This window comes from Entelurus aequoreus, linkage group LG10 (genome assembly GCF_033978785.1).
Source record: "Entelurus aequoreus isolate RoL-2023_Sb linkage group LG10, RoL_Eaeq_v1.1, whole genome shotgun sequence".
In the NCBI taxonomy this organism is placed as follows: Eukaryota; Metazoa; Chordata; class Actinopteri; order Syngnathiformes; family Syngnathidae; genus Entelurus; species Entelurus aequoreus.
In genome coordinates, this window is record NC_084740.1 from 75,267,408 (window position 1) to 75,293,176 (window position 25,769).

Consider the following 25,769-nt stretch of genomic DNA (forward strand, 5'->3'; position numbering starts at 1 on the left):
ATATATATATATATATATATATATATATATATATATATATATATATATATATTAGGGCTGCAACAACTAATCGATTAAAATCGATTATAAAAATAGTTGCCGATTAATTTAGTCATCGATTTGTTGGATCTATGTTATGCGCATGCGCAGAGGCTTTTTTTTTTTTTTTTTTTAAATTTTTTTTTTTTTTTTTTTTTAAATAAATCTTTATTTATAAACTGCAACATTTACAAAAACAGCTGAGAAACAATAATCAAAATAAGTATGGTGCCAGTATGCTGGTTTTTTTTAAATAAAATGCTGGAAAGGATAGAAATGTAGTTTGTTTCTTTTGTCCGATTATTAATCGATTAATCGAAGTAATAATCGACAGATTAATCGTTAGTTGCAGCCCTAATATATATATGTATATATAATAAAATACATATATATATAGCTAGAATTCACTGAAAGTCAAGTATTTATTTTATTTATATATATATATATATATATATATATATATATATATATATATATATATATATATATATATATATATATATATATATATATATAAGAAATACTTGAATTTCAGTGAATTCTAGCTGTAAATATACTCCTCCCCCCCCCCCCCCCCCCCCCCCCTCAAGGTCTCAAGGTTGGCAAGTATGGTTACACCTCCGTTTAAATCGGTGCGATACGGATTTGTTGTCATTGATTTGCCTCAAAATGAAGCATTTGAAAATAAATGGGAATTTTGCACCAGCACCTTTGGTTAGTGTAGTAGTTCACGTAGCTGACTTACTTACACACTGTTTGCTAGCCGCGTAGAAAATGAACGGATGGCTTAGCTAATAGTAAAAATCACGACTCAACAAAATGTGGCTGACCAAACTATTGCAAAGTAGCTGGGATGGGTTTTTTACCGTCAGCCTTTGCAGTTTTCTCCTCCAGTTCTATGGTGGAGCTGCTGGAGCTCAATCCCGGAGCTTCCTTTACACCGAACACAATGCTCGCTATCCGCCGCACCTCCTTCCTCATGGAGGACGCCAATATGAAGTACATGATGGGATCCAGGCAGGCGTTGAGGGACGAGAGGAGCAGCGTGGTCTCCACCGCCAGATTGACCACGTTCCTCCAGTAGCAGGAAGTGTCCGTGATCTGGGTCCTGATGTAGAACGCTTGGACCACGTGGTAAGGCGCCGAGCAGACGGTGAAGACGAAGAGGATGAAGAGAGACTTCCACGCCGTTCGCGAGTAGCAGCGGGCGTGGGGCGTGTGCGGCGACGCGTTCCGCAGCTTGCGGTGGATCTTGGCGTACGAGACCACCAGGGAGATGAACGCCAGCCAGTAGAGCGCCAGCAGGAACACGTTGACGTACGCCTTCCACTTGGCGTTTTGGAGCCGTTTGTACTGGTAACACCTAAAGAAAGAGGATCCGAGGCGTGAAGTTATTCTAGTCGTCTTGTTGTTCACAATCATTATGAGAGACGAGAACACATGGCGGGTTTTTTTAGGATTTCTAAAGATGATTTGGGGAAAAAAAGGCTTGCAAAATGTGGCTAATCGAAAGCAACTTGGAAACCCTTCATCAATGTTTTATATAAACACTGCAAGTCTATTTATAATGTAGTAACTGACACATTCATAACAATATGTAATATGTTCAATAGGGGTGTAATGCTACACAAAAATTTCGGTTCGGTACGTACCTCGGTTTATTTTATTTTTTTTAATTTTTTTTTTATTTATTTTTTTATTTTTTATTTATTTTTTTATTTTTTATAATGTCCTGCCCAGCTTCTCGGGCAAATCATATAGTAGATGTAGATGATATAGTTGATGTAGATGCCTGTATCGGCTGTTCAGATTTACTTTACAAAAGAGAAGTGTAGGATACTTCTCTTGTTGCCTTACTTGTATTTTGACTTTATTAAATGTATTTATATTATCATTTGGTGCAGCCGGGCCGGAGCAGGAGGGGATAGAAAGAGAGAAAAAGGAAGACAGAGGGGGGAATTGTGGGGACAAGAGGGGGATTAGACAGAGAGACAAAAACAACAACAACAACAACAACAGAGCAACATCAGCAAATACGACATGTACAAATATGATGGTAAAAGTAATAGCAAATAAGCAGTTAGCGAAAATTTAAAAAAAAAAAAATACAGAAATGACAATGAGCATTATTACACTAAAAATGGAGCAATATGAATACCAATAGAAATAGTGCTTTTGATAATAAACACGTACCTCGGTTTAGAGGTCACGGTTCGCTTCATTTTCGGTACAGTAAGAAAACAACAATATATAAATGTTTTGATTATTTACCAAATTTGTAAACAATGGCTTTATCCTTTTAACATTGGTAACACTATAATAATTCTGCCCACGTTAATCAACATTAAACTGCCTCCAGTTGTTGCTCAGATTAAATAAATAAATATTTAATCTGAATAAATAAAATGACAAAACTTTTCTTCTACATATAAAAAGTTTTTTTTTGTTTTGTTTTGTTTTTTTTTAAACTTTTTTTTTTATTCGACCACTTTTACCGTATTGCATTTGCACTATCTTGTTTAGCACATTCATTGTGTATGTTCTTTGTTTTTATTTTGTTTGTTTTGTTTTGCTTAGTTGTTTTTTTTTGCTTTATGCTTTTTTAACCTGTAAAGCACTTTGGTTCAATTTAAAAGTTGTTGAAAACGTGCTATATAAATAAAGTTGACTTGACTAACATTAAACAGTTTCAAGTCAACTCATCATGCTTAATTTATTACAGCATTTGGGAAGCCTGTAGTTGATTTTTATTATGTAAATGTTATAGTTTTATCAACATGTGATAGCAGGGACCTGCCATTCAAAACTAGGCTGCTGCATTACTAATGATTAATGTAACTATAGCTGGAAAAAATAGTACAATAGCAATAGGAGAGACTATTCATCCCTGAACACCATGGAGTTCATGTAGGCTTAATGATGCACTTACATTATTATATCAACTATCAGAGACAGAAACTCTCCATTTAACATAATGTCCTTTTTTTGCTGCTTCAACACAGCTCAATCAACACAGAAAAAGGTCAAGTGAAATAACAGACAGACAGGGCTTTGCTGTCCATAACACACACACACACACCGCGAAATTAACTAACGTTACGCTAAAAGCGAATTAGCCTTCACCTCAAGCCAGGACTGCGAGCGAGCTGAGCTGCAGTTTATATTTCTAGAACAGTGGTTCTTGACCTTGTTGGAGGTACCGAACCCCACCAGTTTCAAATGCGCATTCACCGAACCCTTCTTTGTTTTTTTCTAATTCAAGACATAGTTATGTTTTTTTTTACTGGTGCACAAAATGAATGAACATCACCTTGTTCAAAGAACAAAACCAACACAGTGCATGAACTCACAACAAATTACTGTCAGGTTCAAACACAGAACTATCTGTTACACAAGACTAGGGCTGCAACTAACGATTAATTTGATAATCGATTAATCTGTCCATTATTACTTGGATTAATCGATTAATAATCGGATAAAAGAGACAAACTACATTTCTATCCTTTCCAGTATTTTATTGAAAAAAAACAGCATACTGGCACCATACTTATTTTGATTATTGTTTCTCAGCTGTTTGTACATGTTGCAGTTTATAAAGAAAGGTTTATAAAAAAACAAAATAAAAATAAAAAATTGCCTCTGCACATTTGCATAGCATAGATCCAACGAATCGATGACTAAATTAATCGCCAACTATTTTTATAATCGATTTTAATCGATTAGTTGTTGCAGCCCTACACAAGACAAGAAGAAGGAATCAAGCAGAGACAGAGTTGAATTTTACTCATGAGGAGAGACGTATTGGGCTGTACACTCAAGTTACAGTTTCCCCCTATGCTCTAAGGCAGTGTTTTTCAACCTTTTTTGAGCCAAGGCACATTTTTTGCGTTGTAAAAATCCAGAAGCACACCACCAGCAGAAATCCTAAACTCAGTTGACAGTTAAAAGTCATTGTCGCAATTGTTGGATGGTTGACTTTAAACCATAACCAAACATGCATCACTATAGCTCTTGTCTCAAAGTAGGTGTACTGTCACCACCACTGTCACACTTATTTTGACTTTTTTGCGGTTTTCCTGTGTGTAGTTCTTGTCTTGCGCTCCTATGTCGGTGGCTTTTTCTCTTTTTTTGGTATTTTCCTCTAGCAGTTTCATGTCTTCCTTTGAGCAATATTTCCCGCATCTACTTTGTTTTAGCACTCAAGAATATTTCAGCTGTTTTTATCCTTCTTTGTGGAGACATTGTTGATTGTCATGTCATGTTCGGATGTACATTGTGGACGCCGTCTTTGCTCCGCAGTAAGTCTTTGCTGTCGTCCAGCATTCTGTTTTTGTTTACTCCGTAGCCAGTTCAGTTTTAATTTTGTCCTGCATAGCCTTCCCTAAGCTTCAATGCCTTTCTTTAAGGGCACTCACCTTTTGTTTATTTTTGGTTTTAGCATCAGACACCTTTTTACCTGCATTTACAAAGCAATTAGCCACCGGCTGCCACCTACTGATATGGAAGAGTATTACACGGTTACTCTGCCGAGCTCTAGACAGCACCGACACTCAACAACAACATATCATTTGTTGACTATAATTACTGGTTTGCAAAAAATGTTTTCAACCCACATATGTGAAATTAGATCATCTTCCACGGCACACCAGACTGTATCTCACGGCACACCCGTGTGCCGCGGCACAGTGGTTGAAAAACACGGCTCTAAGGTACAGTCCCACGTGCTCCTCTATTTATTCGGGAGGTCCCTAGTTAACATCACCGAGGCTGCGTCTGAAGGGAGGCGTAATGCAAGCAGCCCCAGTAGACACAACACGTGATTATTCACAATGGAAATGTGCTGACACTCGTGATTTCGCCCCGGCTCTGTTTTGTCTGCGTTGAGGTACTCGATGCCCGTCCTTGGCTGTCAGCAGGCGGGGTCTGGAATCAAACAGCTGACGCGAGACCACTACAAGTTGTGCCTATGCACAGATAGAAAAGTACAACTTCAGCGCAGTTGATAATAACTATAGCAACGGCCTTTAAGCATAAGAGTTGTGTGATAACTTATACATACCGTATTTTTCAGACTATAAGTCGCAGTTTTTTTCAGAGTTTGGCCGGGGGTGCGACTTATACTCAGGAGCGACTTATGTGTGAAATTATTAATACATTAGCATAAAATATCAAATAATATTATTGATGTCATTAACGTAAGAGACTAGACGTATAAGATTTCATGGGATTTAGTGATTAGGAGTGACAGATTGTTTGGTAAACGTATAGCACAGGGGTGTCCAAACTTTTTCCCGCCGGGGGCCGCATTCTGAACAATCAAAGCAAGCGGGGGGCCATTTTGATATTTTTTATTTTAAAAACCAATACAATATATGTATAAAAAATATACATTTAGGCCTCCACTCAGGCTTGATCCCGGGGACCCCAAAGGGTTTTGGTCCAAAAAATATTAAAAATGTGTCATTATTCAGTATTATTATTTTTTTATTATTATTGAAATTTTAATTCTCTAGATCAACATTAGGTCTATCTGTCAATACAACTGTTTTAAAGATTTAAGTTGTATGCTCTTGTTGTCAAAGAAAACCCTGTTTTTTTATGGAAAAAATACAAAATATGCAATATTTTCACACAATAAAATTTTTAAGTGGAATATTTGAGATTATATAATAATTGGAGCCTTAAAAAGGTCAATAACTCATAACAACATTCATTATTATTTTTTGAGCAATGACACTTAAAAACAAATCACACTAAAATTATTGGGGATCCAAATAATTACAGTGTTAAAAAATAAATAAAACATTTTTTTTTACTGTTTACTTTTAACACAACAATCTCGAGATCAACTTCAGATCTATCCGTCAATTATACGTTTTATTGTTGTTTATGTTTTTCCTTTGTTCGTTTTAGGCCCTTCTTTATAAAAAAAAAAAACAGCTCAGTTTTTTATATGGCAAACACAAAATATGCAACATTTTCCCCAAAAATATCTCAGATGTGACGTAATTGGAGCCTTGAATAGGTCAATAATTCATAATGACATTGAAGAAAGAAACCGCCTGCATGGCAACTTTGTGTTATTAGAGTAAACATTGCGACATTTTCTTGTTACATTGCTCTTTTATACCACTTATCATGTTTTTAATTGTTTTCAATCGTATTTTTAAAATGTGCCGTGGGGCCATTAAAAAATGACCTGCGGGCCACAAATGGCCCCCGGGCCGCACTTTGGATACCCCTGGTATAGCATGTTCACCAACGTGGTGCCCGCGGGCACCAGGTAGCCCGTAAGGACCAGATGAGTAGCCCGCTGGCCTGTTCTAAAAATAGCTCAAATAGCAGCACTTACCAGTGAGCTGCCTCTATTTTTTAAATTGTATTTATTTACTAGCAAGCTGGTCTCGCTTTGCCCGACATTTTTAATTCTAAGAGAGACAAAACTCAAAAAGAATTGGAAAATCCAAGAAAATATTTTAAAGACGTGGTCTTCACTTGTTTAAATAAATTCATACATTTTTTTACTTTGCTTCTTATAACTTTCAGAAAGACAATTTTAGAGAAAAAAATACAACCTTAAAAATGATTTTAGGATTTTTAAACACATATACCTTTTTACCTTTTAAATTCCTTCCTCTTCTTTCCTGACAATTTAAATCAATGTTCAAGTAAATTTATTTATTTTTATTGTAAAGAATAATAAATATATTTTAATTTAATTCTTCATTTTAGCTTCTGTTTTTTCGACGAAGAATATTTGTGAAATATTTCTTCAAACTTATTATGATTAAAATTCAAAAAAATTATTCTGGCAAATCTAGAAAATCTTGTAGAATCAAATTTAAATCTTATTTCAAAGTCTTTTGAATTTCTTTTAAAAATTTTGTTCTGGAAAATCTAGAAGAAATAATGATTTGTCTTTGTTAGAAATATAGCTTGGTCCAATTTGTTATATATTCTAACAAAGTGTAGATTGGATTTTAACCTATTTAAAACATGTCATCAAAATCCTAAAATTAATCTTAATCAGGAAAAATTACTAATGATGTTCCATAAATTCTTTTTTTAATTTTTTCAAAAAGATTCGAATTAGCTAGTTTTTCTCTTCTTTTTTTCGGTTGAATTTTGAATTTTAAAGAGTCGAAATTGAAGATAAACTATGCTTGAAAATGTAATTGTCACTTTTTCCGTGTTTTCTCCTCTTTTAAACCGGTCAATGAAGTGTAAATATCATTAATTATTAATAATAACATAGAGTTAAAGGTAAATTGAGCAAATTGGCTATTTCTGGCAATTTATTTAAGTGTGTATCAAACTGGTAGCCCTTCGCATTAATCAGTACCCAAGAAGTAGCTCTTGGTTCCAAAAAGGTTGGTGATCCCTGTTCTGTATGTTATAGTTATTTGAATGACTCTTACCATAATATGTTACGTTAACATACCAGGCACCTTCTCAGTTGGTTATTTATGCCTCATATAACGTACACTTATTCAGCCTGTTGTTCACTATTCTTTATTTATTTTAATTTGCCTTTCAAATGTCTATTCTTGGTGTTATCAAATACATTCCCCCAAAAAATGTGACTTATACTCCAGTGCAGGGGTCACCAACGCGGCACCAGGTAGCCCGTAAGGACCAGATGAGTAGCTTGTTCTAAAAATAGCTCAAATAGCAGCACTTACCAGTGAGCTGCCTCTATTTTTTAAATTGTATTTATTTACTAGCAAGCTGGTCTCGCTTTGCCCAACATTTTTAATTCTAAGAGAGACAAAACTCAAATAGAATTTGAAAATCCAAGAAAATATTTTAAAGACTTGGTCTTCACTTGTTTAAATAAATTCATACATTTTTTTACTTTGCTTCTTATAACTTTCAGAAAGACAATTTTAGAGAAAAAATACAACCTTAAAAATGATTTTAGGATTTTTAAACATATATATCTTTTTACCTTTTAAATTCCTTCCTCTTCTTTCCTGACAATTTAAATCAATGTTCAAGTAAATAAAAAAATTTTTATTGTAAAGAATAATAAATATATTTTAATTTAATTCCTCATTTTAGCTTCTGTTTTTTCGACGAAGAATATTTGTGAAATATTTCTTCAAACTTATTATGATTAAAATTCAAAAAAATTATTCTGGCAAATCTAGAAAATCTTGTAGAATCAAATTTAAATCTTATTTCAAAGTCTTTTGAATTTCTTTTAAAAATTTTGTTCTGGAAAATCTAGAAGAAATAATGATTTGTCTTTGTTAGAAATATAGCTTGGTCCAATTTGTTATATATTCTAACAAAGTGTAGATTGGATTTTAACCTATTTAAAACATGTCATCAAAATCCTAAAATTAATCTTAATCAGGAAAAATTACTAATGATGTTCCATAAATTCTTTTTTTAATTTTTTCAAAAAGATTCGAATTAGCTAGTTTTTCTCTTCTTTTTTTCGGTTGAATTTTGAATTTTAAAGAGTCGAAATTGAAGATGAACTATGCTTCAAAATGTAATTGTCATTTTTTTTCGTGTTTTCTCCTCTTTTAAAGCGTTCAATTAAGTGTAAATATCATTAATTATGAATAATAACATAGAGTTAAAGGTAAATTGAGCAAATTGGCTATTTCTGGCAATTTATTTAAGTGTGTATCAAACTGGTAGCCCTTCGCATTAATCACTACCCAAGAAGTAGCTCTTGGTTCCAAAAAGGTTGGTGACCCCTGGTGTAGAGTGTTCTGGGCTTCAGACATGATTTTATTTCACAATTCCTTGTGCGAAAAAAATGCCTGGTTAGGCTTTGTGTATGAACCCAGGTTAAGAACCACTGAGCTAGTTTCACTAAGCGGCACAGTTATGAAAGTAAAAACCAATCACCAGAAAATGTTGATTTCTTGCTCCAGCCAAGAGTGAAAAGCCAAACAATACGAGAGTGAAAAGTGGACTAACTTGTGGCTCTTTGATGAACTGGTCGCGATAAAGACCGCATCCATGACCACGGCCAAGATCCAGATCCCGGCGCAGATGACGACGCTCCACCTGGTGGACAGCAGCCTGTTATGGCTCCGAATCCCCTGGTGGATCTTCATGTAGCGATTGACGCTGATCAGCCCCAGCAGGGTGATGCTGATGTACATGTTCATGTAGAAGACGTAGGTGACAACGGTACAAAGCGTGGCTCCCAGCATCCAGCGGTTCCCTTCGCTGTGGAAGAAGATCCTGAAGGGCAGACAGAATATCAGCAGCAGGTCGGCGAACGCCAGGTGGATGAGGAACACCCACACCGAGTTGCGCTTGCTGTCAACTCGGAAGAAAGCCCACAGAGCCACCACGTTCCCGATTAGACCCAGGACAAAGATGATGGAGTAGCACACCGCCAGCACGTAGCCGAAATTGGTGTGATCGCGCACGCAGGACTCTTCGGGGTCAGGGGCCATCATCCCGTCAGTCTCTTTACAGGCAGAGTCTGAGGGACTGCTGTCAGGTTTGGCGGATAAATAGCTTTAAATATTTTGAAGATATTAGAACCTCGTCTAAGCTTTAAGAAGGATTACTTTCTTCCCGGATAATCTTCCCCCAAACCGTCATGACACAACCTACAAAGCCAGTGAGAATTCTTTGACGTTTGCGTTTATATTCACATCACATAGTGGCCACTGTGCAGCCAATCGTGCACAGCTTCATCATCAACAAGGACGGGTAGTCAATGTGCAGCCCGGGGGCCATTTTTAGCCCCTGGGCTTGTTTTGTTTTCATTGGTATTCAGCATGAAACATACCAACTTTATTCATAAAGCCCTTTAAAAACAACCACAGTTGAAAATAGGGATGTCCGATAATGGCTTTTTGCCGATATTCCGATATATGCAGTCGTGGAATTAACACATTATTATGCCTAATTTGGACAACCATGTATGGTGAAGATAAGGTACTTTTTTTAAAAAAATAATAAAATAAGATAACTCAATTAAAAACGTTTTCTTGAATAAAAAAGAAAGTAAAACAATATAAAAACATTTACATAGAAACTAGTAATGAATGAAAATGAGTAAAATTAGGTGTTAAAGGTTAGTACTATTAGTGGAGCAGCAGCACGCACAATCATGTGTGCTTACGGACTGTATCCCTTGCAGACTGTATTGATATATATTGATATATAATGTAGGAACCAGAATATTGATAACAGAAAGAAATGGGGGGAGGGAGGTTTTTTGGGTTGGTGCACTAATTGTAAGTGTATCTTGTTTTTTTATGTTGATTTAATTTTAAAAAAAAATTAAAAAAACAAAAAAACGATACAGATAATAAAAAAACGATACCGATAATTTCCGATATTACATTTTAACGCATTTATCGATATTATCGGACATCCCTAGTTGAAATGAATTCAATATATGTTGTTTACATCCCTACATTGTTAGCCTCCTTGATGTATTCTTCAGTTCTTCTGTACGCAGCCCTGATATACATAAATCTACAACATGGACACAGGTGTAGGACCCAGCGCGGGGGGGGGCGAGGGGCCGGGTTAAGGGGGGAGGAGTATATTTATAGCTAGAATTGACTGAAATTCAAGTATTTCTTTTATATATATATATATATATATATATATATATATATATATATATATATATATATATATATATATATATATATATATATATATATATATATATATATATATATATATATATATATATATATATATATATATATATACATTAGGGCTGCAACAACTAATCGATTAAAATCGATTATTAAAATAGTTGCCGATTAATTTAGTCATCGATTCGTTGGATCCATGCTATGCGCATGCGCAGTTTTTTTTTGTTTTTTTTATTTTTTATTTTTATTTTATTTATTTATTTTTTTTACTAAACCTTTATTTATGAACTGCAACATTTACAAACAGCTGAGAAACAATAATCAAAATAAGTATGGTGCCAGTATGCTGTTTTTTTTTCAATAAAATACTGGATAGGATAGAAATTTAGTTTGTCTCTTTTATCCGATTATTAATCGATTAATCGAAGTAATAATCGACAGATTAATCGATTATCAAATTAATCGTTAGTTGCAGCCCTAATATACATACACTACCGTTCAAAAGTTTGGGGTCACCCAAACAATTTTGTGGAATATCCTTTCATTTCTAAGAACAAGAATAGACTGTCGAGTTTCAGATGAAAGTTCTCTTTTTCTGGCCATTTTGAGCGTTTAATTGACCCCACAAATGTGATGCTCCAGAAACTCAATCTGCTCAAAGGAAGGTCAGTTTTGTAGCTTCTGTAACGAGCTAAACTGTTTTCAGATGTGTGAACATGATTGCACAAGGGTTTTCTAATCATCAATTAGCCTTCTGAGCCAATGAGCAAACACATTGTACCATTAGAACACTGGAGTGATAGTTGCTGGAAATGGGCCTCTATACACCGATGTAGATATTGCACCAAAAACCAGACATTTGCAGCTAGAATAGTCATTTACCACATTAGCAATGTATAGAGTGTATTTCTTTCAAGTTAAGACTAGTTTAAAGTTATCTTCATTGAAAAGTACAGTGCTTTTCCTTCAAAAATAAGGACATTTCAATGTGACCCCAAACTTTTGAACGGTAGTATGTATATATACATATATATATAAATAAAATAAAATAAAATAAATACTTGACTTTCAGTGATTTCTAGCTATATACACTACAAAAAGTCAGTGTTCAAAAACAAGAAAAAAAAATACAAACATTTGGGGTATTTTATTTGAACTAAGCAAAATTATCTGCCAATAGAACAAGAAAATTCGGCTTGTCAAGACTTTCCAAAACAAGTAAAATTAGCTAACCTCAATGAACCCAAAAATACCTTCAAATAAGTATATTCTCACTAATAACTAGTGCACTTTTCTTGGTAGAAAAAAAGAGACCTTTTTGCTCAATATGTTGAAAAATATTCTTAAATGAAGTAAATGCTAGTGACATTATCTTGACATAATGATATGCGCTCGGCATCATGACTTTTTATTTCATGCTTGAAGTAAGAAATGATTACTTTAAAAAACTAGTTTTATACTTGTGAGTGTTGATGACACAGCTTTGCAACAGTTGATATTCTAGTTTCAAGCATGTTTTACTCAATATAGGTCATCAAATCTCAGCAACAAGCTGTAATATCTTACTGAGATCATTTAGGAGCAAAACACTTAAAACAAGTAAAACACTCTAACATAAAATCTGCTTAGTGAGAAGAATGATCTTATCAGACAGAAAATAAGCAAATATCACCCTTATTTGAGATATTTCATCTTACTTAGATTTCAGTTTTTGCAATGTATATATATATATATATATATATATATATATATATATATATATATATATATATATATATATATATATATATATATATATATATATATATATATATATATATATATATATATATATATATAATAAAATACATATATATACATTGCAAAAACTGAAATCTAAGTAAGATGAAATATCTCAAATTAATTAGATTATCCAAAAAATAGTGCTCGATACCGTGGTAGAGCGTAATATGTATGTGTGGGAAAAAATCACAAGACTATTTCATCTCTACAGGCCTGTTTCATGAGGGGTTTCCTCAATCATGAAACAGGCCTGTAGAGATGAAATAGTCTTGTGATTTTTTCCCACACATACATATATATATATATATATATATATATATATATATATATATATATATATATATATATATATATATATATATATATATATATATATATATATATATATATATATATATACATATACATATATATATATATATATATATATATATATATATAAATACTTGAATTTCAGTGTCCATTTATTTACATATACACACACATAACACTCCTCTCTACTCATTGTTGTATTTGAAAGTGCAATGCTTTGCAGCCAGTAGCACAGCCTTTGAAGGAGCATAGGTATGGGCAGTGGAATATTCTGGGTCGGAGTCAATAACCAGGTGAGGTGACGAAGTTACGTCTCTTTTACTTCATACTTCAGAACCGACTCCCACACTTGCCGTCAGGGTGCGCAATACAACATAAACCGTTGGCCAACCAAAAAGTAACCACAGAACACTATACGGTAATAGTGTTCTGTGGTTACTTTTTGGTCGGCCAAGCGGACGTGACGACAGGCGGTCCTCACTCAGGTCCGCACGGACCTGGAAGGGGGCGTGCCTTAAGTCCGGCTGGAAATTCGGGAGAATGGCACTGAAATTCGGGAGTCTCCCTGGAAATTCGGGAGGGTTGGCAAGTATGCCAAAGACGAGCAGAAATGTCAAATGTTTTTGGAGAAAAAAATATGTATTTTTTTTACAATCAATCAAAAATTGATTGGCAAACAAAAATAATTGATTAAAAAAATACAGTATACATACGTTTTTTTTTACAAGTCAATAATGTGTCTTTAAGAAACAAAAAGTTTTCTTTGCCTTTTCTTCAATTTAGTTTGCATTTTTTTAAGTACTTCTTTATGTTATGACTCAACTTAATTCTTGTGGGCGTGGCCTCCCCTGAACATTACGTCCAAAGCTTTTTTATTGGTCAGTTTCGTAGGATGGCGTGAATCTTGATTAGAAAGGTATTTTTTATCTCCCCTACGACTTGTGTTACCAATCAAATTGAAGTCCTCCAGGATCTTGTCTTTGTTTTGTTTTTTTAGCGGGACAATAATAACTTGATTAGTGTTGCGTCAGACCAGTTCTTCCTCCCAGGGAATCTAAGTTACTGGTCAATCCCAAGTTCTTTCGATGACATATATGCTGAGTAAGAAGGACCATCAAGACAGAATGGGAATATTTTCAAGTTTTACTAAAGCTTTAGGAGATCAGTTTAACCAACACATTCATATCGGCTACTCTAGTTGATCTGACATTCAAACGGAAAAGCCCACTCTTTGCACACAAAGAAAGCCCCCATCTGGAAAAGAGTGGGGGTTGTAGTTCACATTCCAAGGGTGAAGACACTAACCAGGCATCTGAAATGTGGAAAGAAACTGGTAGAATATACAAAGGAAAAGTACCAGCTACTCTAAACATGGCTATGTAGAAAGATAAATGCATCCTCCACATTAGTCAAGTCAGGATGGTGTCACTCTTTAATTAGCCTGAGCGACCACTAATCACTTTCTGGTCTTTCTTTGTCCTTCCGTGTCCCGCAGCCTCATTGTGTGCTGCTGGCGTCCAAGGAGAACTCCGCTCCTGTCAAGTTAGGCGGCTTCGGCGTCGCCATCCAGCTGGGAGAGTCGGGACTGGTGGCCGGAGGTAAACGTGACAACGCCCCAATGAGTGTTTGCTATGTAGCCCTTATTTTATTTACTGGAGTAAAAGACAATGTAGGAACCCACAATAGTGTTTTGGGTGTGGCTTGCAAATAATCTTGCCTTTCTGCTGGAATTTGGACAGTTTTAAAGTGCTTCTGCTTCTGTGTGTTGTCCTCATAATTAGAGATGTCCGATAATATCGGCCTGCCGATATTATCGGACGATATATGCGTTAAAATGTAATATCGGAAATTATCGGTATCGGTTTTTTTATTATCGGTATCGGGTTTTTTGGGGGTTTTTTTTGTTTGTTTTTTAAATTAAATCAACATAAAAAACACAAGATACACTTACAATTAGTGCACCAACCCAAAAAACCTCCCTCCCCCATTTACACTCATTCACACAAAAGGGTTGTTTCTTTCTGTTATTAATATTCTGGTTCCTACATTATATATCAATATATATCAATACAGTCTGCAAGGGATACAGTCCGTAAGCACACATGATTGTGCGTGCTGCTGGTCCACTAATAGTACTAACCTTTAACAGTTAATTTTACTAATTTTCATTAATGACTAGTTTCTATGTAACTGTTTTTATATTGTTGTACTTTCTTTTTTATTCAAGAAAATGTTTTTAATTTATTTATCTTATTTTACTAATTTTTTTAAAAAGTACATTATCTTCACCATACCTGGTTGTCCAAATTAGGCATAATGTGTTAATTCCACGACTGCATATATCGGTTGATATCGGTATCGGTTGATATCGGTATCGGTAATTAAAGAGTTGGACAATATCGGAATATCGGATATCGGCAAAAAGCCATTATCGGACATCCCTACTCATAATAGATGCCATATATCAGTGGTTCTTAAACTGTTTTTTGCCAAGTATCACCTCAAAAAAACCACCACCATAATGACCAACATTAAAATACAGTAGCGTAGTAGGCCTAAGTCAGGGGTGTCCAAACTTTTTGATTTTGGGGCCACATTTGGGCTAAAAGAATTTGGTCGAGGGCCATAAGCCGACTGCATTTTTATATAATATATATATATATATATATATATATATATATATATATATATATATATATATATATATATATATATATATATATATATATATATATATATATATATATATAAAAGAATTTGGTCGAGGGCCATAAGCCGACTGCATTTTTATATAACATATATATATATATATATATATATATATATATATATATATATATATATATATATATATATATATATATATATATATATATATATATATATATATGTTATATAAAAATGCAGTCGGCCAATGTAAAACACTAGCATGATGTCATTCTTTCTCGTGTCTTTGTATTTAATTTTGCTGTTCACCAGACGGTCATGTACAGTTACATTCATTCATTTCACTGTTTAAAAAAAAAAAAAAAAAAAAAAAAAAAAGCATGTATTGTTTTCCTGCTTTTGAGTGTTTAAAAAAAAAAAAAAAAAAAAAAAAAAAAGCATTTATTGTTTTCCTGCTTTTGAGTGTATAACATTTTTATATAACATATATATATATATATATATATATATATATATATATATATATATATATATATATATATATATATATATATATATATATATATATATATATATATATATATATATATATGTTATATATATATATATATGTTATATAAAAATGCAGTCGGCTTATGGCCCTCGACCAAATTCTTTTACTTGCAGCTTTAATTTTTTATTATCTTTTTATTTTAATTTTTTTAATACACTGTAGCACTTTGAGGTTGTTTACTCAATGCAAAGTGCTTTTTACAAATAAAATCTATTATTATTATTATTATTATTACTCCTGGCCTAAGTATTTATTAAAAACAAGGCAGAGGCTTAATTTAACAAGTGTATTTTTGTCCACTGTAACATTATACACAGTTTGAACAGTAACACTGTGTTTGAATATAGGAAAAACAACATTGTGTTTTTGATCAAGTGATTCTTTGGCGTACCGCTGGAAGGAGCCCAAAGTGTACCACTGTAGTACATGAGAATCCCTAGCTGTGCGAGCTACATGCTAACACAGCAGAGCTTTATTTTAAGATGCATAGCGAAGCCTCTCCCCGCCCCTTTTTTGTGTGTTAGAACATGATTCAAAGTCACGTTGACATAATGGGAGACCTTTGCGTTCCTTTCTTTTTAGCACCTAAAGAGCATGTTTGCGTTGTGGTCACGTTCAGGTCGCGTAGGAACCCCCCACTTCATGGCCCCCGAGGTGGTGAAGAGAGAGCCCTACGGCAAACCGGTGGACGTGTGGGGCTGCGGAGTCATCCTCTTCATCCTCCTGTCGGGGTGTCTGCCTTTCTACGGCACCAAAGAGCGTCTGTTCGAAGCCATCTGCAAGGGCAAATACAAGGTGAGGGAAATGTCCTTTGCCGTCTTTTACACGCACGAAAGACACTCCAACCTTTGTGATGATACTGGTCACTCGTCTTCATATATTGCTATTATTATCTTGTATATGCCTGGACTTTTTTTTTAAATTAAATACAAAATTACTTTGTTTTTTTTTCAATATAGCCCTGTAATACCATATTAAACTGTATTTTTTTTAATAAAGACTAGATTAATCTTGTATTACTAAATATATTAGACAAAATTTATTTTGTAATTTTAAATATGTCCCTATAATAACATATTGAACCAGATATAAGACTGTATTTTTGTAATAAAGACCAAATTAAACGTGTATTTTTAAATATTTCCCTTGAACCACTTTTTTTTTTTGATGGAACAAAATGAATCTTGGATTTCTTAATATTTCACTAAAGTAATATTTTTTTTAACCAAATGTACTGTAAGACAACAGTGTTTTTATAAGTTAAAATGTAAAATATATCACTATAATAACATGTAATCAATTAAAAGATAGGACAAAGCTGTTTTAATAAAGACAAAATGAATCTTGTATTTTTAAATATATCACTATAATACCATATTAAACCAGATATAAGACTGTATTTTTGTAATGAAGACTAGATTAAACTTGTATTTTTAAATATTTCCCTTGAACCAAATTTTTTTTTTTTGATTAAACAAAATTAATCTAGGATTTTTAAATATTTCACTAGAGTAATATTTTTTTAAACCAAATGTACTGTAAGACAACAATGTTTTTATAAGATAAAATGTAAAATATATCACTATAATAACATGTAATCAATTAAAAGATAGGACAAAGCTGTTTTAATAAAGACAAAATTAATATTGTATTTTTAAATATATCACTATAATACCATATTAAACCAGATATAAGACTGTATTTTTGTAATGAAGAATAGATTAAACTTGTATTTTTAAATATTTCCCTTGAACCAAATATATTTTTTTGACTAAACAAAATTTATCTTCGATTTCTAAATATTTCACTAGAGTAATATTTTTTTGAACCAAATGTACTGTAAGACAACAATGTTTTCATAAGTTAAAATGTCAAATATATCACTATAATAACATGTAATCAATTAAAAGATAGGACAAAGCTGTTTGAATAAAGACAAAATGAATATTGTATTTTAAAATATATCACTATAATACCATATTAAACTGTATTTTTTTAAGAAAGACTAGATTAATCTTGTATTACTAAATATATTGGACACCATTTATTTTGTAATTTTAAATATGTCCCTATAATACCATATTGAACCAGATACAAGACTTTATTTTTGTAATAAAGACTAAATTAAACTTGTATTTTTAAATATTTCCCTTGAACCAAATCTTTTTTTTTTTGATGAAACAAAATTAATCTTGGATTTCTAAATATTTCACTGATATACATACTTTTTTTAACCAAATGTACTGTAAGACAACAATGTTTTTATAAGTTAAAATGTCAAATATATCACTATAATAACATGTAATCAATTAAAAGATAGGACAAAGCTGTTTTAATAAAGACAAAATTAATATTGTATTTTTAAATATATCACTATAATACCATATTAAACTGTATTTTTTAATAAAGACTAGATTAATCTTGTATTACTAAATATATTAGACAAAATTAATTTTTGTAATTTTAAATATGTCCCTATAATACCGTCTTAAACCAGATATAAGACTTTATTTTTGTAATGAAGACTAGATTAAACTTGTATTTTTAAATATTTCCCTTGAACCAAATTTTTTTTTTGATTAAACAAAATTAATCTTGGATTTCTAAATATTTCACTAGAGTAATATTTTTTTAACCAAATGTACTGTAAGACAACAGTGTTTCTATAAGTTATAATGTAAAATATATCACTATAATAACATGTAATCAATTAAAAGATAGGACAAAGCTGTTTTAATAAAGACAAAATTAATCTTGTATTTTTAAATATATCACTATAATACCATATTAAACCAGATATAAGACTGTATTTTTGTAATAAAGACTAAATTAATCATATATTTTAAAATATTTCCCTTGAACCAAATATATTTTTTTGATTAAACAAAATTGATCTTGGATTTCTAAATATTTCACTAGAATAATATTTTTTTAAACCAAATGTACTGTAAAACAACAATGTTTTTATAAGTTAAAATGTCAAATATATCACTATAATAACATGTAATCAATTAAAAGATAGGACAAAGCTGTTTGAATAAAGACAAAATGAATATTGTATTTTAAAATATATCACTATAATACCATATTAAACTGTATTTTTTAATAAAGACTAGATTAATCTTGTATTACTAAATATATTGGACACAATTTATTTTGTAATTTTAAATATGTCCCTATAATACCATATTGAACCAGATATAAGACTGTATTTTTGTAATGAAGACTAGATTAAACTTGTATTTTTAAATATTTCCCTTGAACCACTTTTTTTTTTTGACGAAACAAAATTAATCTTGGATTTCTAAATATTTCACTAATATACATACTTTTTTGAACCAAATGTACTGTAAGATAACAGTGTTTTTATAAGTTCAAATGTCAAATATATCACTATAATAACATGTAATCAATTAAAAGATAGGACAAAGCTGTTTTAATAAAGACAAAATTAATATTGTATTTTTAAATATATCAATATAATACCATATTGAACCAGATATAAGACTGTATTTTTGTAATGAAGACTACATTTATCATGTATTTTTAAATATTTCCCTTGAACCAAATATATTTTTTGACTAAACAAAATTAATCTTGGATTTATTAATATTTCACTAGAGTAATATTTTTTTTTAACCAAATGTACTGTAAGACAACAATGTTTTATAAGTTAAAATGTAAAATATATCACTATAATAACATGTAATCAATTAAAAGATAGGACAAAGCTGTTTTAATAAAGACAAAATGAATATTGTATTTTAAAATATATCACAATAATACCATATTAAACTGTATTTTTTAATAAAGACTAGATTAATCTTGTATTACTAAATATATTAGACAAAATTAATTTTTGTAATTTTAAATATGTCACTATAATACCATCTTAAACCAGATATAAGACTGTATTTTTGTAATGAAGACTAAATTAAACTTGTATTTTTAAATATTTCCCTTGAACCACAATTCTTTTTTTGACGAAACAAAATTGATCTTGTATTTCTAAATATTTCACTGGAATAATAATTTTTTGAACCAAATGTACTGTAAGACAACAATGTTTCTATAAGTTAAAATGTCAAATATATCACTATAATAACATGTAATCAATTAAAAGATAGGACAAAGCTGTTTTAATAAAGACAAAATTAATATTGTATTTTTAAATATATCACTATAATACCATATTAAACCAGATATAAGACTGTATTTTTGTAATGAAGACTAGATTAAACTTGTATTTTTAAATATTTCCCTTGAACCAAATCATATTTTTTTTAACGAAACAAAATTAATCTTGGATTTCTAAATATTTCACTAGAGTAATATTTTTTTAAACCAAATGTACTGTAAGACAACAGTGTTTTTATAAGTTAAAATGTCAAATATATCACTATAATAACATGTAATCAATTAAAAGATAGGACAAAGCTGTTTGAATAAAGACAAAATTAATATTGTATTTTAAAATATATCACTATAATACCATATTAAACTGTATTTTTTTAATAAAGACTAGATTAATCTTGTATTACTAAATATATTAGACAAAATTAATTTTTGTAATTTTAAATATGTCACTATAATACCATATTGAACCAGATATAAGACTGTATTTTTGTAATGAAGACTAAATTAAACTTGTATTTTTAAATATTTCCCTTGACCCACTTTTTTTTTTTTTGACGAAACAAAATTAATCTTGGATTTCTAAATATTTCACTAGAATAATATTTTTTTTAACCAAATGTACTGTAAGACAACAATGTTTTTATAAGTTAAAATGTAAAATATATCACTATAATAACATGTAATCAATTAAAAGATAGGACAAAGCTGTTTTAATAAAGAAAAAATTAATATTGTATTTTTAAATATATCAATATAATACCATATTGAACCAGATATAAGACTGTATTTTTGTAATGAAGACTACATTTATCATGTATTTTTAAATATTTCCCTTGAACCAAATATATTTTTTTGACTAAACAAAATTAATCTTGGATTTCTAAATATTTCACTAGAGTAATATTTTTTTTAACCAAATGTACTGTAAGACAACAGTGTTTTTATAAGTTAAACTGTAAAATATATCACTATAATACCATCTTTAACCAGATATAAGACTGTATTTTTGTAATGAAGACTAAATGTATTTTTTTATATTTCCCTTGAACCAAATATCTTTTTTGATTAAACAAAATGAATCTTGGATTTCTAAATATAAAGACTAAATTAATCTTGTATTTTCAAATATTTCACTATAATACCATTTTGAACCAAATATATGACAACCCTTTTTTCTAGACCATTATTTTAATTAAACAAAATTAATCTTGTATTTGTAAATATTTCACTACAATGTGTTTTTGAACCAAATGTCAGACAACAGTGTTTTTATAACACAAAATTAACCTTTTGTTTTAAATACATCAGTAGAGTAACATGCTATGACATCAAATATAAGACAACAGTGTTTCTAATGAAAACAAAATTGAATTTTGTATTTTTAAATATTTCACTACATTTATACCTTATTAAACCAAATATAAGACAACTCGATCATTTCTTATCAAACATCATCCCTAAATATATGTCACTTGTGTGTGTGTGTGTGTGTGTGTGTGTGTGTGTGTGTGTGTGTGTGTGTGTGTGTGTGTGTGTGTGTGTGTGTGTGTGTGTGTGTGTGTGTGTGTGTGTGTGTGTGTGTGTGTAGATGAACCCCCGCCAGTGGGGTCAAATCTCGGAGAGCGCTAAAGATCTGGTGAGGCGCATGCTGATGCTGGACCCCGCCGAGAGGATCACTGTTTACGAGGCGCTCAACCACCCTTGGCTGAAGGTAGCCATGTTTATTTCATCTCATTTAGCCAACATGTCATCAATCCTTTCCAAATGTGTAGTTGATTTGAAGCAAGGGTGCTGTTATTTGTCTGGCACACGGACTTTCCTTTATGCGATTATTAGGAGTGATTAGCCTATTTTCAATCAAAATTCTTTTCTTTTTAGCAATTAAAAAAAACCCTCCCTGACCACCTGAGGGCACCACAGACTGTGAATGCTTTTAAAAAAGGCTTAAAAACCCTTCTTTTTAAAAAGCCTTCTTGTTATTATTTTTTATTATCTTTTTAATACTCTGTAGCACTTTGAGGTTGTTTACTCAATGTAAAGTGTTTTTTACAAATAAAATCTATTATTAGGGACCGCGATGTCCCTTTGGGACAGAGGACCCTATTGTAATTGTAAGGTTTTATTATTATTATTATACCGCCGCCTCTTGAGCTGTAATTTGACCCCCTTACCATGCTTCAAAACTCACCAAATTTGACACACACACCAGGACTGGCGAAAATTGCAATCTAATCAAAAAAACCAAACCCCAAAACTCTAAATTGCGCTCTAGCGCCCCCTAGGAAGAAAACACAGACAAAACTGCCTGTAACTTCCAGTAGGAATGTCGTAGAGACATGAAACAAAAACCTCTATGTAGGTCTCACTTACGCCTAGATTTCATACACTGACATCTTTCAGCAAAAATCAACAGGAAGTTGGCAATTCCCCTTTCGAAACAAAAGTTTAGTAAGAACAGTCACTTTTGCCTCTTTGAGCTGTCATTTGACCCCCTTAACATGCTTCAAAACTCACCAAACTGGACACACACATCAAGACTGGCGATAATTGCGATCTAATCAAAAAACCAAACCCCAAAACTCTAAATTGCGCTCTAGCGCCCCCTAGAAAGAAAACACAGACAAAACCGCCTGTAACTTCCAGTAGGAATGTCGTAGAGACATGAAACAAAAACCTCTACGTAGGTCTCACTTAGACCTAGATTTCATACACTGACATCTTTCAACAAAAATCAACAGGAAGTTGGCAATTCCCCTTTCAAAACAAAAGTTTAGTAAAAACAGTCACTTTTGCCTCTTTGAGCTGTAATTTGACCCTCTTAACATGCTTCAAAACTCACCAAACGGGACACACACATCAGGACTGGCGATAATTGCGATCTAATAAAAAAAGCAACCCCAAAACTCTAAATTGCGCTCTAGCGCCCCCTAGGAAAAAAACACAGACAAAACTGCCTGTAACTTCCAGTAGGAATGTCGTAGAGACATGAAACAAAAACCTCTGTGTAGGTCTCACTTAGACCTAGATTTCATACACTGACATCTTTCAGCAAAAATCAACAGGAAGTTGGCAATTCCCCTTTCAAAACAAAAGTTTAGTAAAAACAGTCACTTTTGCCTCTTTGAGCTGTAATTTGACCCCCTTAACATGCTTCAAAACTCACCAAACTGGACACACACATCAGGACTGGCGATAATTGCGATCTAATAAAAAAAGCAAACCCCAAAACTCTAAATTGCGCTCTAGCGCCCCCCTAGGAATACAACACAGACAAAACTGCTCCTAGGAAGAAAACACAGACAAAACTGCCTGTAACTTCCAGTAGGAATGTCGTAGAGACATGAAACAAAAACCTCTATGTAGGACTCCCTTAGACCTACATTTCATTTATTGACAACCCCCAGCAAAAATCAACAGGAAGTTTGCAATTCCCCCTTCAAAATAAAAGTTGGGTTGAAAATAGTCACCTTTTTTTAAACATTATCTCTTCATTACTGCTCCGGTTTGGATTTTATGTGCCGTCAAAGTCGGTCCCGTCCATTGCTGCTTGCAGCTTTAATTATTATTATTATTAGAGTGTCTGCCCTGAGATGGGTAGGTTGTGAGTTCAAACCCCGGGCCGTGTCATACCAAAGACTGTAAAAATGGGAGCCTTAACTCCCTGCTTGACACTCAGCATCAAGGGTTGGAATTGGGGGTTAAATCACCAAAAATGATTCCCGGGCGCGGCCTCCGCTGCTGCCCACTGCTCCCCTCACCTCCCAGGGGGTGAACAAGGGGATGGGTCAAATGCAGAGGACAAATATTACCACACCTAGTGTGTGTGTGTGTGACTATCATTGGTACTTTAACTTTAACTGCACTTGTTATTAGTGAGAATATACTTATTTTAAGGTATTTTTGGGTTCATAGCTAATTTTACTTGTTTTGGAAAGTCTTGACAAGCCAAATTTTCTTGTTCTATTGGCAGATAATTCAAATAAAATACCCCTAATTTTATTTATTTTTTCTTGTTTTTGAACACTGACTTTTTTGCAGTGTAGGCAGCGTTTGTAGCTTCTTATAAACAACAATGTCACGACATCAAAGCCCATCTCTCCCCTCCCCCCCCCCCCCCCCCCCCCCCCCCCCCCCCAGGAGAGGGACCGCTACGCCTACAAGATCCACCTGCCAGAAACTGTGGAGCAGTTGAGAAAGTTCAACGCCAGGAGGAAGCTGAAGGTACATGCCCACGTGGTGACATCAACGAGATGGATGCTCACCTGGCTGACTTTTAAAAGTTGTTATTGTATCGTCTCAGGGGGCCGTCTTGGCGGCGGTGTCCAGTCACAAGTTTAATTCCTACTACGGAGACCCTCCTGAGGAGCTCCACGACTTCTCAGATGACCCCACCTCCTCAGGTGACTTTGCACTGCTGCCACTTCACCTCAGAAGCGCACACCAGCAAGCTCTTTGGCCACAGAGGCGAGGAAACAAAGTCGCTGAGTTGTTACGGAGGCCACATTTGCTGGAAGCTTTATTTCTATTTTGTATGGAATGTCAACTTAAATCTTATTTGACCAATGGCTAACACAGAATTGATCAATATAAATTAGGGATGGCCGATAAATGCTTTAAAATGTAATATCGGAAATTATCGGTATCGGTTTCAAAAAGTAAAATGTATGACTTTTTAAAAGGCCGCTGTGTACACGGCCGTAGGGAGAAGTACAGAGCGCCAATAAACCTTAAAGGCACTGCCTTTGCGTGCCGGCCCAGTCACATAATATCTACGGCTTTTTCACACACTCAAGTGAATGCAAGGCATATTTAGTCAACAGCCATACAGGTCACACTGAGGGTGACCGTATAAACAACTTTAACACTGTTACAAATATGCGCCACACTGTGAACCCACACCAAACAAGAATGACAAACACATTTCGGGAGAACATCCGCACCGTAACACAACATAAACACAACAGAACAAATACCCAGAATCCCTTGCAGCACTAACTTTTCCGGGACACTACAATATACACCCCCTATTGCAGAAAAACACTAGTCAAAGATCCTCTATATGAAAAAAAAACCAAAAACATTTTGCTGTTTAAGGACCTACTACAAAATGGGTGACACTGAGGGTGACCGTATAAACAACTTTAACACTGTTACAAATGTGCGCCACACTGTGAACCCACACCAAACAGGAATGACAAACACATTTCGGGAGAACATCCGCACCGTAACACAACATAAACACAACAGAACAAATACCCAGAATCCCTTGCAGCACTAACTTTTCCGGGACGCTACAATATACACCCCCTATTGCAGAAAAACACTAGTCAAAGATCCTCTATATGAAAAAAAACAAAAACATTTTGCTGTTTAAGGACCTACTACAAAGATCATCTATACAACAGACGCATTCTGCTGTTTTAGGACTCTGCTGCCAAAAGCGCTAGTCAAAGATCCTCCAATGACCAAGTGCTATGCTATTTTTAAGGACCTACTGCACAAAAAGCACTAGTCAAATGTTCTCTATGAGGCAGCTTATTTTTTTTTTATTTATGACTAGGCAAAGATCATCTATATGACAGGAGCACTCTGCTGTTTTTGATAACCTACTGCAAAATACCCTATAGTCAAAGATCCTCTTTAATTACGACATTAGCACTTTCCTGTTTTAAGTAACTTACTGCAAA

The 25,769-nt window shown here is 33.0% G+C and overlaps 2 protein-coding genes across 18 annotated transcripts in view; one reads left to right on the forward strand and one right to left on the reverse strand.

Moving 5' to 3' along the window:
• The window catches only part of caska (calcium/calmodulin-dependent serine protein kinase a), a 277,401-nt gene that overhangs the window by 199,176 nt on the left and 52,456 nt on the right, over positions 1-25,769 (forward strand). For all 16 annotated transcript variants that reach the window (XM_062061677.1, XM_062061676.1, XM_062061680.1 and 13 more), the window contains exons 6-10: positions 14,221-14,323; positions 16,565-16,740; positions 21,671-21,793; positions 24,220-24,303; positions 24,383-24,482. In XM_062061677.1, the coding sequence (XP_061917661.1) occupies positions 14,221-14,323; positions 16,565-16,740; positions 21,671-21,793; positions 24,220-24,303; positions 24,383-24,482 (586 nt within the window). The remainder of the gene's footprint in view (positions 1-14,220; positions 14,324-16,564; positions 16,741-21,670; positions 21,794-24,219; positions 24,304-24,382; positions 24,483-25,769) is intronic.
• On the reverse strand, positions 638-9,607 carry LOC133658112 (probable G-protein coupled receptor 34). Of its 2 annotated transcripts, XM_062059738.1 has the most exons (3): positions 9,310-9,607; positions 8,977-9,246; positions 638-1,402 (listed from the first exon to the last, which is right to left on the reverse strand). In XM_062059738.1, exons 1-3 carry the CDS (start codon positions 9,465-9,467, stop codon positions 874-876), a joined length of 957 nt encoding a protein of 318 aa, XP_061915722.1. In that variant the 5' UTR covers positions 9,468-9,607; the 3' UTR covers positions 638-873. The 2 variants fall into 2 exon arrangements, with proteins under 2 accessions (XP_061915722.1, XP_061915721.1); XM_062059737.1 differs by having other exon boundaries at positions 8,977-9,607.

Bases quoted from the DNA above. Each gene is read 5' to 3' on its own strand.
- LOC133658112 (XM_062059737.1), bottom strand. From the start codon at position 9,467: ATGATGGCCCCTGACCCCGAAGAGTCCTGCGTGCGCGATCACACCAAT. The intron at 1,403-8,976 runs GTTAGTCCACTT...CTCTTTCTTTAG, and splicing joins AGTTCATCAAAGAGCCACAA to GTGTTACCAGTACAAACGGC.